This window comes from Microcebus murinus, chromosome 16 (genome assembly GCF_040939455.1).
Source record: "Microcebus murinus isolate Inina chromosome 16, M.murinus_Inina_mat1.0, whole genome shotgun sequence".
NCBI lineage: Eukaryota > Metazoa > Chordata > Mammalia > Primates > Cheirogaleidae > Microcebus > Microcebus murinus.
In genome coordinates this window covers 37,610,936-37,628,608 of record NC_134119.1, presented here as the reverse complement: position 1 = coordinate 37,628,608, position 17,673 = coordinate 37,610,936, and the positions used below count along the sequence as shown (strand labels likewise).

Sequence of the window (17,673 nt, the reverse complement as noted above, 5' to 3'; positions counted from 1 at the left end):
TAAGAACCAGGCATATTATCCATTGCTGGAGAGGGTGTAGGGAATTCACATTCTGTACATCACTGAGTGGGAGCATAATTTGGCATGACCTCTTACGAGAACAGTGTGGCAACAGGCATCAAATGTCCTAAAATTTACATTTCTTTTGTCCCAGAAATTCTGATTCTGTCATTTATTTTAACAAAATTATCAAGTCTTTGCATGAAGACTTGCTATGATAAAGTGTTGTTTATATTGGTGAAAAATTGAAAATAGACTATTAGGTAATAGGCATTTGTTGGTTTATGATAAATCCCACAGAACGATATACTGTATAGTTAATAAAAATTGTGATAAATTCTGTTTTCTTCCTTTTTTTAACATGTAGTTTTCAGTTTTATACAGGTAACTTTTGACAACAAGAAGCAATAAAAATTACTTTTAAAATGTAAAGTCATTAGTGCTAGATCCTAAGTGTTTACTCAAATACCATTAAGTTCGAGTGAACTGCTGCACACACATGCCAGCTTATTCATATTGTACTCCTTTTCCTCTAGTCATAAAATTTTAGTATAATGTCAGTAAACATTTTAGTATAATGTCAGTAAACATTTTCCTTATCCCAATTGGAGATACTTCCTATTTAGCTTTAAAGATTGGCCTAGCCTTCTCCGTGATTGTTTTAAAGCCCATAAGAACTGTTTTCATGGCGGTGTTCCTCTAATAGACAACTGAAGAAAGCAAGGTGACAACTAGAGTTGGAGGAACCATTCTCAAAGCCCCATTGGATACTCTCCATACTTCTTGGAACATTTTAGTCACATCTTTATTTTAGCAAGTATTTGCAGTGTAGTGACGTTTGTTTGTGTGTCTTTTTCTTCCATTTAAGCTCTGTGAGACAGAGCCCATGTCATCCTCCTATTTCTGTCACTGGGACTAGGCACAGGGTCAGTGCTCGGTAATTATTTGGCTGCCCCCTAGGTAAGGGAGGAGGTTTTGCCTTACAGCATTCCCCGGTTTCAGGCCTTTTAGAACTTTCCATTTTCTTGAAATAAAGTCCAAATTCCTGAACGTAGCCTATACAACCTGTGTGTGTATCTTCTGATAGATTCCCAAGGGAGTGGTTTTTCCTTGGTTAGGAATAGAGAAGGGAAACTGTGTTAGGGTGTAAACATAATGTAACAAGAGTTCATATTCTCGTGGGAAGGGAAGACATTTGAGGAGGTAATAGTGGCAAGCATTTCCTATAACATTGCCTTTGGTCCTGACTTATACAACATTTTTATTAGTAACTTGGATAAATAATATTCTTATGATCTAAATAGTAACTCAGTTCTGAGTAGAGCATGTTCATATCCCTTGTTTCCAGTTGCTTTATGAGGTAGCCAAGGCACATGTGGAGGAGGCTCAGCCTCTAGAGGCTGCACGTTCCCACACAACACAGAGGCAGAAGCCTTCTGACTACATCCTTTCTAACCAGATTAGAATCAGTGACACAAAGTCTAGGTTCACCTGGACAGGCTAGAATGAATAAAATGTGGGAATAAATGTAATGTCCTACATTGGTCTTTTAAGACTCTTTACAATTTCGAAATGAGGAAAGTGACTGGATAGCAGTTCTAAAAGAAAAGATATTGCTAGTGTAATTACCTACAAGTTTACTGTGCGCCAAGAATACAGTGTGGGTGTTTAAAAAAAGTAACACCAATCCTGGACTGCACCAACAGAACAGTCTTGCTGTTACAGTCATTTCATCCCTAAGTGTTACGTTCATTTGGGTGCCAGGATTCCGTGAGGGACTTTGTAAAACCTGAGGGAAGACTAACAGTGGCCGGGGGCAGAGGCGTAGCAGGGTTATTGAGAGCAGAGGTGGAGAGTGGACCCAACCGTGTGAGAGCCTAGGCCTTGCAGTCAGACTGCCCATCACCCTCCCCCTCACCCTCAGCTGGGTGGCCTTGGGCCACTTGCATAAGTTCCGCCAAACTCAGTGTCCTCATATGTGTAAAGTAGGACTCAGAACCTACCTTACAGAATCCCTGGGAGGATCAGGTAACAGTGCTGTTACTGTTTTTAGCTTTATAGATGTATAGTTGACAAAGATTGTATCTATTTAAGGTATATAACTTAATGTTTTCATGTATGTATACATAGTGAAATGATCATTATAGTCAAGCTAATTGGCATATCTATCACCTCACATAGTTATCATTTTCTTTCTTTTTTTCCTTAGAGTAAGAGCTCTTAAGATGTATCCTCTTAGCAAATTTCAAATATACAATACAGTATTTTTAACTGTCATCACCATGCTGTACATTATATCTCCAGAACTTATTCATCCTGTATTTCTAAAATTTTGTACCCTTTGACTAATATCTCCCCATTTACCCCTTCCCTTCACCTTTGGCAGACAACATTTTACTCTCTGCTTCTATGACTTTGATTATTTTAGATTCCACATATAAGTGAGATCATGCAGTATTTGTCTTTCTGTGTCTGGCTTATTTTACTTAGCATAATGTCCTTCAGGTTCATCCATGTTGTTGCAAATAACAGAATTTCCTTTTTGAAGGCCAAATAATCTGTTGTATGTATGTATACACCCCACTTTCTTTATCCATTCATCCCTCGGTGGACACATAGGTTGTTTCCATATCTTGGCTATTGTGAACCATAAATGACACAATGCTTATAGAAATGCTTAGCATGGTGCCTGGCTCATGGTCACTATTCCATAAGTAATAGCTCTCTGTATCATTGAGATACACAGGAAAGAATCAAATTACCTACTGCTGCTGTAGAGGAAGCAGTTCACACCAATTAGTGACAGTTACAAGGAAGGAAATTAGGCTATAATTTAGTAATAATAATGGTAAAGAGCATGATATGACTTAAACAGGTAGAGAGAGGTAAAGTTATTTTAAGAGTGGATCAGATATTAGAAGGTGATAAATTTCTTAACAGGAATAATTTAATCTGAGGGTGGGTTTGCCAGGGTGGCCATAAAAAGTATTTTTGTATTGATTAGACAATGAAACTAGGTAGCCCCTAAAGTGCCTTCCAGCCTAAGAGGAAGTAAGAACATTCCAGCAGTCCTGGAGAAGGACTTCTGGATCATAAAGACCTGGATGAATGTTCAGTTTATGTAGCTCTGTGACTTGGCCATATTACCTGGCCTCTCTGAGTCAGTTTCCTCATATGTAAAGTAATTGTAGCATCTCCTCCATGTGATAATTTTGAGACTTAACTGAATGCACTTAGCACTACTCCAGATGGTGCTTATTATTGTTTTATAAGTAAACTTTTTAAAAAGAATAATGTGCATAAAGAGTAGTAAGCAAATCCTAAGTGAAGATCTCAGTGAATTGTTGTAAAGTAAATGCACTTGTGTAACTAATACATAGGTCAGGAAATAGAACATTATTAGTACCCAGGAAGCTTCCCCCATGTCCCCTTCCAATGTTGGCTGTTGCCATTCTTGTTATTAAGAAGAAAAAGAAACTAATTCCTAGTTGCTAAGGTTCTACTAGGAACAAGGAACAGTAAGGAGAAGAGAACCCTTCTTGTGCTGATTATTGCTCACTCCGGTAATGCCCAACAGGGAAGTATTTCCTGGCTACGGTGCAGCCTCTGAGATGGTTGGATCCTTTGAATTTAGTCATGGAGAGCAGGATTTGGGGGCACTGAAAAAATGTCTGTGAAGTTACTTTATTTGCAAGCAAACCCTTTCTTTCTGTGCTTGCTGATAGAGCCCAGAGATGGGGTCACTTAAAGGTGAAACCCTAGTTGTTGCATTTGAGGGAAGGTTCATACTTCTTAACTGTTCTCTTCTGTTTATGTTAGCCTGATGAAGACTTGTTCAATCCAGACTATATAGAAGTTGATCGCATCTTGGAGGTGGCCCATACCAAAGATGCAGAAACAGGGGAGGTAGGTGTTTGTCTTTCCTAAAGCATCTTCCCTTCTTTCTACACATTTGCTTGTTTTGTTAACATATAGCCTATGTTTTAATGGTATTTATGTATTGTCATGTAGGGTGGTTTTTCAGAGATTGGCAGAGTATGATTGATTCCAAAAGAACATTAAGTTTTCTCTCTTGTTTCCCACCAGGAAGTGACACATTACCTGGTGAAGTGGTGCTCACTGCCATACGAAGAAAGCACGTGGGAGCTAGAGGAAGACGTGGATCCTGCAAAAGTTAAAGAATTTGAATCTCTTCAAATTCTTCCTGAAATTAAGCATGTGGTAAAGTATTCCTGTCTCCTCTTGGAACATGTAATTTTATGAACTTTGCAGTTATGGAAGTCCACTGTCTTCCTAAGTGATTTTTGCAGTATTTTACCTTTATCACTCCCCCCATCAAACCTATAGTTCAGGATGTTTTCGTCCCCAGATCACACTTTGCGAGCATCCCAGTCAGCTTTAGGTCTTGGCTTTAGTTGATGTATGCAGCATTTAAGAAGCTTGGATATGGGCTTAGATTTCTTGATGTATGGCTGTTGTGTGGAGTCAGTAAGACAGAATGTATAAGAAATGCCTGGCATGTGAAAGTAGCTCTGTAGATAGATGGTAGCTTTCCTATTTCCTATTTCTTCTCTCTTGCTCCATCAGTGACCTCTTTGCTTTTATCCTTCTTCACTCAACTGGAAAATTCTTAAGTGGAAGAATTGTCTTTTATCTGTAGATGCCTGGGACCTCGCAGAGAGAGCATAGATTTTCAGTATACATTTATTGGATCAGTTTGTTTTTCTGATCTTGGATTATTACCACACAACTGCAAAGATGCCCTAGGGCTGCAGTCCCCAACACCCAGTCCATGGCCTATTACAGATCACCACCCCTCCCTCTCCCCTCCATGGAAAAATAGTCTTCCATGAAACTTGGTGGGTGGTGGGCTCATAGCAGGAGGTGAGCGGAGGTCAAGTAAGTGAGCAAAACTTCACCTGTATTTACAGCTGTTCTCACCGTTGCTCACATCACTGCCTGAGCTCTGCCCCTCTTCCCTGCAGGCTGTGGAAAATTCGTCTTCTGTGAAACTGGTCCTTGGTGCCAAAAAGATTGGGGACCGCTGCCCTAGGGTGCCTAAGAAACAGTCATATATAGAGTGTCAATAATTAAAAGGAGGAAGAGATGGGATTAGGGCTTTGTTAAAGTGTAACTAACTTGGAGAGAGGATCAGTTGTTAAAATATATGGTTATAGGCTAGAATGATCAGTTTCTATTTTTTAAAAAAATCATTTTTATATGAAAAACTATTATCCAGTTTCTTATTAATAGTATTTTTTGCTTTTGCATCACTGGAAAGTTCAGACTCAGAAGACTAGACCTCAACATTGAACTTAGATCACTGTCAAAGTCCATTCAAGAGCAGTGTTTTGTTTCAGAGTTTTATTTGTTTGTTTTAGGGTTTTTTGGTATATGAAAAGTAAATAGACATATTTTGAGATGCAGAACTGTGCTTAGAAACTTACACAGTTTATGGCATTTTGTCTACATGATTGATTATTAAATTCCTCTTTCAACCCTCCTATGTATACACTGTTTTTTGCTTTTCATTCTATTTGTTAGTAATTTATTAAGCATCTGCTATAAGTTGATTCTTTTTTTTTTTTTGAGACAGAGTCTCACTTTGTTGCCCAGGCTAGAGTGAGTGCCGTGGCTTCAGCCTAGCTCATACATAGCAACCTCAAACTCCTGGGCTCAAGCAATCCTACTGCCTTAGCCTTCCGAGTAGCTGGGACTACAGGCATGCGCCACCATGCCCGGCTAATTTTTTCTACATATATTAGTTGGCCAATTAATTTTCTTTCTATTTATAGTAGAGACAGGGTCTCGCCCTTCCTCAGGCTGGTTTCTAACTCCTGACGTCGAGCAGTCTACCTGCCTTGGCCTCCCAGAGTGTTAGGATTATAGGCGTGAGCCACTGCGCCTGGCCTATAAATTGATTCTTTTTTTTTTTTTTTTTTTTTTTTGAGACAGAGTCTCACTTTGTTGCCCAGGCTAGAGTGAGTGCCATGGCGTCAACCTAGCTCACAGCAACCTCAAACTCCTGGGCTCAAGCGATCCTCCTGCCTCAGCCTCCTGAGTAGCTGGGACTACAGGCACGCGCCACCATGCCCGGCTAATTTTTTCTATATATGTTAGTTGGCCAATTAATTTCTTTCTATTTATAGTAGAGACGAGGTCTCGCTCTTGCTCAGGCTGGTTTCGAACTCCTGACCTTGAGCAATCCACCCGCCTTGGCCTCCCAGAGAGCTAGGATTACAGGCGTGAGCCACCGCACCCGGCCTATAAATTGATTCTTATGTGAGATGTAATAAGAAACAAGGTACCTAACAGGCCTTGCCCTCAGGAGCTCACAGTCTAATAGAAGAGAAGAAGCATGTGCGCACATAGACAAATACAGCACCAGGCAAACTGTAGCATGTGGTGCAATGCAGAGACCAGTGTGGGAGCAGAGAGAATTTCATTCTAAAGTTAATTGTCAGTTATCATCTAGAAGCAATCAAGATTCTCACCCATTCTCTCTCAGCTCAACTCCCACTTGGTTCTTCAACCTGACTGCATTTGGCAAGAATATGAATTCTCATGTATTTTTAGGAGACTTCTCATTTCCTTCACTTCTTTGCTGTTGTGATGTGGTCATCCTCAGTGAACCATAGTATCATTTCACACTTGTCCTTTTTTAAAATTTATTCTCATTTAAAATGTACATTTGAAATTTTGTCTTAAAAATTCTAAATTGAAACAGTGGCTAATGATATAATTAATGCTGTCTTGTTATATTTTAAGAAGAGGACTGGCTCCAAATGGTATTTCACCTGAATAACTGTTTTTTTGTGGTATCTTATCAGAATTTTGAAGCTTAGAGATGGCCTTATCAGTCTTGATGAATAGGACATTGTGTACCTAAAATCTCTTTGGTAAAAATGGGTTACTTATAGGTAAAATATGGAATTTCAAGAAAGGAAGAAACAAGAGTGTCAGTAAAGGGCAAGAAGCAGTCTTTTACTAGGTGAGACCCTATTGGAGATGGCAAGAATCAATCCCCCACCCCTTTGAAATTAACTAAGTGGCCACTGAAGGTTGTGGAGCCCTGGGGTAATATATATCCTGTAATCTATACCACTTAGGAACCATCTAGACTAGGCATCAGAAACTTCTAGCTCATTTCAAGTCTTAGGCTTAGATGGCTGAAATTTCTGGCCAGTAGATGATGTAAAACTAAAATCTTTAGCACTGGGGAAAGAACTATGGAGTTCTAGATTAGAACGGTGGCGTAACTAGATTAGAGAGTGATGCCTCTACATCGAGAGCACTTCCAAGGAAGCAAAGTGGAAATCTACAGTGAAATTCTTCTGCATACTGTCTATAATGCCGAGAGTGAGCTGCTTGAGTAGTAGAGCTAAAGAAGCTTCCAGAAAGTCTCTCCATAGTATCTAGTGAGGAAGAATGCATAATGGAATGGATTGTTTGAACTTCAAGGATCCATGCTAAATGGTTCCTGTTTGCTAAGAAAAAGATAATTTCTTTAAGTGAACAGAGCAGGAGAATTTATACAGGATTATCTTGCTTAAAAGCTTTTTTCTTTTAAAAAATTTTTTTGGCATAATGTATTCTTTCCTTCTTTATTTCTAAAAGTGCCTGTAACTGTGTCCTAATAATAATGTTCAACAGGCTCCCATTTCAAAGTGCTTAGTCTAAGCACAGCTGTAGTAATTTTCAAAGTAAGTTGTCATGTGTTTTTCTGCAAGCCATGGACAATTTACATTTATCTCCAACTATGAGTGATGTAATTGGGGGTATTTTATTAAATCGCACATGCAAATGGCTTAGTTTTAGTTAACAACATATTTCAGGTGTGTAAACTTTATTGTAGTAACCAAAAGTAGAACTACCAAAGACTAAAATTGCTGTTTAGAAAAGCTTTAATCTTAATATTCTCATCTATAACTGCAGGCATAGCTAAAAAATGTTTAAAAACATTTTAGGAGCTCAGCAAAATAACCAAGTCTGTGTTCAAATAATAACCTAAATAAACAAAAACCTAGTTTTAAAACCCATGTTGGATGGGAAGGTTCAATACAGATTTAAATTTTCCCTAAATTAATAATTGTGTGTAATTTTAATTGAAATTCCAATGGGATTTTAGGAGAACTTTGACAAATTGATTCTAAAGTGATTCAAAATAGTAAATAAGATAGAATAGCTAAGACATGTTTGAAACATAATTCCCTGCCAGATACATAGCTACAGTAATTAAAAAGTTTTATTACAGTAATAGACAAGCCAGCGGAACAGAATCCAGAATCCAGATGTAGCTCCATGGATATATTGGAACTTAGCATATGATAAATGTGGCATTATATATCAGTAGAGAAAAGATGCATTACAGCCGACCTAGAACAACACAGTTTTGCGCTGCATGAGTCCACTTGTATGCAGATGTTTTCAGCTGAAAGCGGATTAAAAATACAGGACCTGAAACCCGTGTATATGGAGGGCTGACTTTTCACACGTGGGTTCTGTGTGGTTGACTGTAGGACTTGAGTATGCATAGATTTTGGTATGTGCAGTGGGGGTGGGAGAGTGTCATGGAACTAATCTCCCCAAGTATACCGAGGGATGACTGTTTTTAGAAACTGGTGTTTTACATGGGAAAATAAAGTAATAAGACAGCCTCTATAAGGAATTTGCAATTTTGATTATACAAATTTTTTGCTTTATGTGCTAACTCTAGAGACAGACTAACCGATAAAATATTTGACCCACTGTACTTCCCTGAGCTGTAGCTCTAGGCACAAAGAAATAAAAAGAAATTCTGCTTATTGAAATAAAAAATCCTAATATTAGCCTATGGGGGAAATTAAAGTGTAAATGAGAGTGACATCTAAGAGTCTAAGTAAAATAGTGTAACCCTTCTCAAGATTTTAGGTAGGTCTGTTTCTCTTCTTAATTTTTTGTAAATTTTATAGAATTATTCTTAGATTAATCTTGTAAAATCTGAAAAATATAGGGCCTGTGCATTACTCAGAAAATAGTAACTACAGATTGAAACTAGCGTGAGAACAGCAATTGAGATTTACCACCTTCGTCATTATTATCCATATTATTCTCCCAAAATATTATGTATGTATTGTGCTCTCTGCTTTTCTCCCTAGGAACGGCCTGCTTCAGATGCCTGGCAGAAACTCGAAAAATCTCGGGAGTATAAGAACAGTAACCAGCTCCGGGAGTATCAGCTGGAGGGGATGAACTGGCTTCTTTTTAACTGGTATAACAGGTGAGGAACCAGAACCAGTCCAGATATTTGTACCTAGAGGTATATTGTTTGTTGCCTTACCCTGTAAAACTTTTGAGTGGCAGTAACAAACTGGTGAGAGAGAACAGAATAGCCATCGATTTAGGGTGATAATCTTTGCATGTTAGTCATTCTAAGACTTATTTTATTTTTATATCAGGTATTTCTTCAACCAAAAGAAATGATCTTTAGACATCATTGACTCTGTGCTTTTTTTGTTATTTTGGGTTTTCTTGGCCTGTCTAACCTTTGGTTAGACTCAATGTAGATGAAACAAAACCCAACAAAATTCCAATGGGATTTTAGGAGAACTTTGACAAATTGATTCTAAAGTTATTCAAAATAGTAAATAAGATAGAATAGCTAAGACATGTTTGAAACATAATTCCCTGCCAGATACATAGCTGGGGAAAGCTGTTTTTTATCTTATAGTCTTTAGCAAAAAGAAAAAGTCTCTAAAAGGGAATGGATCTGAATTCTAGCCCCCATTCTGCTACTTGTTTGTAAGCCATGGATGTACTAGACTTCTACTCTAACACTCAGTTTTGAACTCTCTGTGATCTGGTTCCACAACTAATTGAATCAGATGGAATTGAGGAAAGATGGGTTGAGATTATCTGAACATTCTAGAATGCACTGGATAGTAGTGATTTTTTTTTTTAAGATACCATATTGTAATGCAAAACACAGACATGGGACTCTGGAGAACTATCTTTTAGTGTAATCTCTACCACTTATTCATTGATTCACACAAGCACAGCTCATCCTACATGCCCAAGTCTTGGGTTACCTATTCAAACAGTGAGGGAGCGAGACCAGAGCAGGGCCACAGCTCTCGTGTGTAGTCTTTGGTTCAAGATCAACAGAAGACATCAACAATCTGACTCTAACAGAATTTATCATGTGGGAAAAGTTTGTCCTTTGATAACATGCAAAAGACAATGAGAATCATGGAACTTACCATTTGTTAATTTTTACCATGGCTTCCAGGAAGTTTGTCAGTTATAGAAACTGGCTTAGGTTGGGGTATATTTTTTTCTCCTGTCTTAATATTATTTTAATTTTTAGTATTTTTAGTTTATATTTGAATACACTTACTTCATACACCACAATGCACCACTTAATGATATTTCAATCAACCACAGACCACATATCAGTGGTGGTCCAGTAGATTACAAGGGAGCTGAAAATTTTCTGTCTCCTAGAAACATTGTCAGTGTTATAACATCGTAATGCAATGCATTACTCGCAGATTTGTGGCGATAGTGGTGTAAACAAACCTGCGCTGCCAGTTGTATAAAAATCTTGCACATGCAATTGTGTACAGTACATAATACTTGATAATGGTAATAAATGACTGTTACTGGTTATGCATTTACTACATTGTACTTTAGATTGTTATTTTATAGTGTATTCCCTTCTACTTATTAAAAAAAAAGTTAACTGTAAAAACAGCCTCAAGTAGATTCTTCGGGAGATATTCCAGAAGAAGCCATTGTCATCATAGGTGATGACAGCTCCACACGTTATTGCTCCCGAAGACCTTCTAGTGCGACAAGATGCAGAGGTAGAAGAGAGTGATGTTGATTTTCCTGACCCTGTATATGCCTAGGCTAATGTGTGTGTTTGTGTCTTAGATTTTAACAAAAAAGTTTAAGAAGCAAAACAAAATAAAAAATTTTGAAAATAGAAAAAGGCTTATAGAATAGGGATATAAAGAAGATATTTTTGTACAGCTGTTCAGTGTATTTGTGTTTTAAGCTAAGTATTACAGAAGAAAAAATTTAAAAATGTTTATTTATAAATTAAAAAAATTATAGTAAGCTAAGGTTAATTATTGAAGACATGAAAATATTTTAAAATAAATTTAGGCCGGGGGTGGTGGCTCACGCCTATAATCCTAGCACTCTGGGAGGCCGAGGCAGGCAGATTGCTTGAGGTCAGGAGTTCAAAACCAGCCTGAGCGAGATCCCGTCTACTAAATATAGAAAGAAATTAATTGACCAACGAAAAAAATATATAGAGAAAAAATTAGCTGGGCATGATGGTGCATGCCTGTAGTCCCAGCTACTCTGGAGGCTGAGGCAGTAGGATCACTTGAGCCCAGGAGTTTGAGGTTGCTGTGAGCTAGGCTGATGCCACGACACTCACTCTAGCCTGGGCAACAAAGTGAGACTCTTCTCAAAAAAAAAAAGAAACCAAAATAAAAAAATAAAATAAATTTAGTGTAGTATAAGTGCAGTGTTTATAAAGTCTACAGTGTTAGGTAGTAATGTCCTAGGCCTTCATATTTACTCATCACTCACTCATTGACTCACCCAGAGCAATCTCCAGTCCTGTAATCTCCATATGTGCCCTTTACAGGTGTACCTATTTTCTTCCTTTATACCCTATTTTTACTGCACCTTTTCTATGTTTACATACATTTAGATACACAAATATTTATCATTGTGTTACAGTTGCCTACAGTATTCAGTACAGTAACATGTTATGCAGATTTATAGCCTAGGTATGGAGTAGGCTATGCAATCTACGTTTGTGTAAGTACACTCAGATATTTGCAAAATGATGAAATTGCTTGGTGACACATTTCTCAGAACATGTCCCTGTCATTAAGTGGCGCATAACTGTATTTTTTCCTAAGTTAATGTAGTTCCTTTTTGAAAGTAGTCAGGGTATGAATGATGATAATAATAAAAACTAGCTTCAGTTTAATCTCTGTAAAATGATGATAAAGTTTTTACTGGTGATATTACAGGTAACAGTGTACTTCTGAAACGTCTTTTTTAGTTATAACCAACCTCTACAACTTTTCTGTATGGATAATAAATTACTATATTTCTCACACTCTGCAGAAAAAACTGTATTTTGGCTGACGAGATGGGCCTAGGGAAAACTATCCAGTCCATCACATTCCTTTCAGAAATATTCCTCAGGGGAATCCACGGCCCTTTTCTCATCATTGCCCCTCTCTCCACCATCACTAACTGGGAGCGGGAGTTCAGGACTTGGACAGAGATGAATGCCATTGTGTACCACGGCAGCCAGATCAGCAGGCAGATGATTCAGCAGTATGAAATGGTGTACAGAGACGCACAGGTGAGCCTCGTTAATCACAAAGACCAGGGACTGCCTGAGCTCAGAACAGCCTTTCTGCCACTTATCTTCGTGGGTTTTAGTGCCCAGTATCTTGAGTTACTGTTGACTGATTTTGTAAAATCATGTTTGTTGAAGCTGACTTTTTGTTCCTCTTTAGTAGTTTAAAATAAACTAAAATAATTTCAATTAATTGTTAATTGAATTAATTTTGTTTACATAAATTAAAATAATTTATGATGATAAAACATAGGATTGTAAGACATGTTTTTCAAACTCTCTGAGATATACCAGAGGCCTTTTTCAGGACACTGAAGGTGTGGCTTATTGGTTGGCTTATAAAATTACTTTTATATGCAGAAGATTTTATCTGAATTGTTGTGTGCTCAGTGAAGAAAGTGAGTGAAAGAATTTGTGTACAGAGAATGGATTCCCAGCTAGGAAATTCAGAGAGGAGGTTAACAGATTCCACAGGGAGGGAGAAAGAGAAAACAAGTTTCAAATTGTTAAAAGCACTAGCACTGGAAGGCCAAGGCGGGAGGATCACTTGGGGTCAGGAGTTAGAGACCAGAATGAGCAAGAGCGAGACCCTACCTCTACTAAAAATAGAAAAATTAGCTGGGCGTGTTGGTTCCCACCTATAGTCTCAGCTACATAAGAGGCTGAGGCAGAAGGATCACTTGAGCCCAGGAGTTTGAGGTTGCAGTGAGCTGTCTATGATGATGCCACCACATCTAGGTGGGGTGACAGAGCGAGACTCTGTCTCCTAAAAAAACAAAAAAAGTTAAAAGCACAACAAAACTTTTAAAAAAAAAGCTTTTGTGAAGTGCAGTCACTTTGTATGGTTGCATGTGTGTCTTGGGCACTGATTTTTATAATTAAGCAAGGTAAAAATTAAATTACTTCAATCAGAGGAAAGCCTATGCTCTCCCTAGGGGTTTCATATACAACAGAAAGAGACACTTGGAAGAAATTTAAGATGTGCTCCAACATGCAACTCTGCTACTGAAATGTGATGGCAGCACCAAGACAGGCTAAAAAACAAAGCTGTGTCCTGCCTGGTTGCCCTTGTCCTAGGTGAATCAGGATCATTACTTCGAATCTATAGTAGAGAACCCAAGTTACAAGGTGAAATTTATTAAATCTGAAAAGTAGCAGAGGGTTTCTTTGGGCATTCAAGCTATGCATGGTTTAGACCCACTCTTGGCTGGGAATGCATGAACCAACACCCATCTGCTTTCCTTATGGCAATTAAAAAATAAAAATTTCCCTAGCTGTATCTTCCGTATTGCTCATCATTCTCACCTTCATAAGGGCAAATGCGGCTTTGCTTCTGTCCAGTTGATGTTGTGAGGTCTCTCTCTTTTGTCTAAATAGCTGGTTCATTCTTACAGTCTCTTTTTCTCACATGAGGAATGCAGTACTTGTTGGCTTCTCACTTAAGTCTAGTATTTATAGTGCTGCTTCCTCTAACCCAGCAGGTAACCCATTAGCAGAATTCTATAGCTATGGTGTAAAGCATTGACTTTGGTTGTGTCATCCTCAGGGAAACCCCCTTTCAGGAGTCTTCAAGTTCCATGTTGTCATCACAACATTTGAGATGATCCTGGCAGACTGCCCAGAGCTGAAGAAGATTCACTGGAGCTGTGTGATAATTGATGAGGCTCACAGATTGAAGAATAGGAACTGCAAACTTCTGGAGGGTCTAAAGCTCATGGCCCTGGTGAGAGTCTGCAGCTCTTTACATAAAGAGAGGTTCCTTCTATTCAATTTAGAGGAAGCATCCTATAGCTATTTTGCCTTTACCTTACTTATACATAGTCCTTTTACTCTAGATTTTCTTTTTGCCCTCTATAGCCATAATAGTACAGGAATAATTTTTTTTTTTTTTTATCACAAACTGGGTCAACAATTTAGCCTTTGACAAAGATTGATTTCCAAAGGGCCTTAGAGGGCTCTTAAATAGCATGAAATTTGTGACTTGAAAATGTAAGATGTCTTGACTTGTTTATGGATCCCTGAATGAACTGATACCAAAGATGATGGCCTTTTAACATTACTGTTTTGGCACAGTGCCCAGTGTGTGGTGAGTAGGCACTCAATAATATTTAGTGAATGAATAGTTGCTTTAATTAACTTGAAATTGCTGCTAGAATCAGTGATGTGAAAGGAAGGTTGATCGTTTATTGACTGTAACCCTATGAAGTGTTGGCACACTGTCTTTTCATTAAAGCAGAATAGAATTGCCCCAAATTGAGCACAAAATGCCCTGGGTTAATTTTCCCTACTAAAATATACGGTTTTGATGGCTCAACACTGTTCATGTCCTTTTAATTTGTGCAGGAACATAAAGTGCTTCTCACAGGAACACCGTTGCAGAATTCTGTGGAGGAGCTCTTCAGTTTGCTAAATTTTCTGGAGCCATCACAGTTTCCTTCAGAGACTGCTTTCTTAGAGGAGTTTGGAGATCTGAAAACAGAGGAACAGGTAATTAGAGGCCCAACGGATTGAGGAGACAATGTGATGATTACATTCATCGAAGAAAGAGCAGGTCACCATGGGGACAGGACTTAGCAAGTTCTGGCATCCCTTGTAAAATGAGCATTACTAATCCCCTTTATCTTATGCACTTGTTTATGTTGGGGAGGGTAAGCTGATTATTAACAGTTCTTATTATTCAAAAGGATAGATGAGTCAGCACCCAAAATATCTTGTGTTGGTGTATCAGGCCTCCTGCTTCACTGATCTCACTTATGTGTTCAGTGATTTTGCTTATAGCTCTGGCCTCGGGAACATGGTGCTTTCTTCTGCTTCCCTCATCCTTCCTCCTTCCTCCTACATAATCTGCAGCTTGTTCCCGGGCCCATCTTCTTGAGTACAATACAATACAAGGCAGTCACACACCTAGAGTGGTTGATAAGTCCAGTTTTGTCCAGATCAAATGAATTTCCTGAGTTTTCAAGGGTGCAGTCCCAAGTCTAGTTTGTTAGATTTAAAGCTGATTCAAAACAACCAATATTAATAAATATCTGTATATTGTGAGTAGAATACTAGGAATTATAGAAGCAAGCCAGAGAAATTTCAGTGCCATAGAGGAACAATAATAGAGTTGGGGACTTTAAAGGAGAGATATGTTACATCTGTCTGAGAATCAGTAAGGACTTCAGGAAGAGAGTACAGTTTGAAAATGCATTTTGAGGGATGGGTAAGTTTTCACAGGTGAAGAGAAAAGAGGTAGTGACCACTTTGCATAGGAAGAAACCAGTATAATAAGAGCCATGGAACTTAGTAGTGGGGAATCATCTGTTTGAGCAGAAAAGAAGGTGGATGAATTGGGGAGTATGAGGCCAGAGAGGTTTAGGATTATATTATTGGAAGACTGTGAAAGACTTTGGTAGGTAACAGAAAACTATGCTTTTTTGCAGGAGTGACATAATTAATTCTGCTAAATTAATCTAGCAGTGCTGTAGAAGTGGGTTGGGACAGAGAATTTGGGAACTGAAAGGTTTGGGAATTCTACTAGCAGATGTCAAGAGTACACTCTGTGGTTCCAATCTGTTTCTACTTCTGATACAAGTCAGACTTTGAGAGCAGTGAATGATCAAACTTAATTCACCTTCTCTACATTGCAATATCTGTTGATCTTTCAAAAGCCAGCTCCAACCTTCTCTCCATTTTTGGACCATTAGAAATGCATCCTCTTCTCCCATTGCACTTAATTCGTGGTATGCGTCTTTTCTTCTTCCTAGACAGTGATCTCCTAGAGGACAAGGCCCACATCTTCTCCAAAGTTGTGTTTGTTGTATTGACCAACACAGTGTCTGGCATATAGTATACTCTAAATGATTCAAGGTATGAACCAAGTGAAGGGCAAAAGTTGAACCCAGCATGTGGCAGATTGACATCTGTCCCTATCTTTAACAATTAGCTAGCTGTGTCTTTTCTCTTGGGGTTCTTATATGGTAATTCCTTACCCATTTGGGGGATTAGATTCCTAAGTACCTTTGGTAAGTAAAATGAAGGGTTAGGTTTAAAATTGGCGTTAGGTAGGAGAAAACCATAAAAATGATATCAAATATCTGTATTTTATTTTTAAATTATTAAAATTATTTTTTAATTGCCAAAAATTATATAGCGTACAACATGATGTTTTGAAATATGTTTATACTGTGGAATGGCTAAATTGAGGTAATTAACATGCATTACCTCACATACCTTTTGTGGTGAGAATATTCAAAATCTGTGCCCTTAGATATCTTTAAGAATACAATACATTGTAATTAACCATAGTCATCATGTTGTGAAATAGATCTCTTGAATTTATTCCTCCTATCTAACAGAAATTTTGTATCCTTTGGCCAATATCTCCCAAATCCCCATCCAACCACACCACCCCAGTCCCTGGTAATCATCATTCTGCTCTCTGCTTCTATGAGAGGTCTATATTTTAAAAACACACTAAATAAAAGTTCTAGAAAGCATCTGTTTACAAAATAAAGCATATTCGTCATTGTCTAAAACCTGCTTTTGTAAGTAACTCTTCTAAATCACTCTCTGTAGATCACTTCATATTCCTTCAGGAAGCATTGCCACAGCATACAACTTATTTATGCAGGCTCTGCCCCTTTTAAAATTTTTGAACAGCCCTTTCTGACTTGAACCTTGATTTCTTTTGCACTTTCATTTTTCTCTATTTTATTTTTCTATCAGAGTTAATCTTACTGGTATCATGTTTTAGCTCTAGGTTAACTCAGGTGTTTTGGTTTTGAATCTCTTAGTCTGTCATTGTCTTACTGTGAGAGGAAACAAGTCACCTTGCAAGTGCAGTCAAGTGTGTAAAGATCTGCTGTCCAGGCTTGGGCTGTTAGGAGAAGAGCAGATAAATAGCAGCACAAAACACTATCAGACTTAAAGTACCCCTGATTTGACAGATTCCATGATGGAATGATAGATGTCACCTTCAACATTAATTCTTTGCATAATGCTACCTTCAAACATGTATGCTGCTGTTGTTATTTAAAACATGTAGGAGGAAACCGTTTCCAGATTGCCTCTACTTCTGACTGTTCTTTCAGCATCTGTCTTCCCTTTGTATTATATCACTTGCACCTCCTAACATGACTTAAAATATTCAAGTAATTACTGTGCATGTGTTAGAGCGAGAGAGAGATTTGTTTTCTCCATCCTAGCGACAGGTTCTGTCTTTTGTGTCTTTCTCCCTTTTTATCTTGTGAGATTGCCACATAGATTCTTAGTAATTGCTTGTGAATTAAAACCAGATCCTTTTTTTCCTTTCAGTA

General features: G+C 38.1%; 1 protein-coding gene across 3 annotated transcripts in view; it reads left to right on the top strand.

Moving 5' to 3' along the window:
- CHD6 (chromodomain helicase DNA binding protein 6) overlaps window positions 1-17,673 on the top strand; it is a 203,002-nt gene that overhangs the window by 108,939 nt on the left and 76,390 nt on the right. For all 3 annotated transcript variants that reach the window (XM_076011121.1, XM_076011120.1, XM_076011122.1), the window contains exons 9-14: window positions 3,820-3,906; window positions 4,087-4,221; window positions 9,138-9,259; window positions 12,133-12,376; window positions 13,920-14,096; window positions 14,717-14,860. In XM_076011121.1, the coding sequence (XP_075867236.1) occupies window positions 3,820-3,906; window positions 4,087-4,221; window positions 9,138-9,259; window positions 12,133-12,376; window positions 13,920-14,096; window positions 14,717-14,860 (909 nt within the window). The remainder of the gene's footprint in view (window positions 1-3,819; window positions 3,907-4,086; window positions 4,222-9,137; window positions 9,260-12,132; window positions 12,377-13,919; window positions 14,097-14,716; window positions 14,861-17,673) is intronic.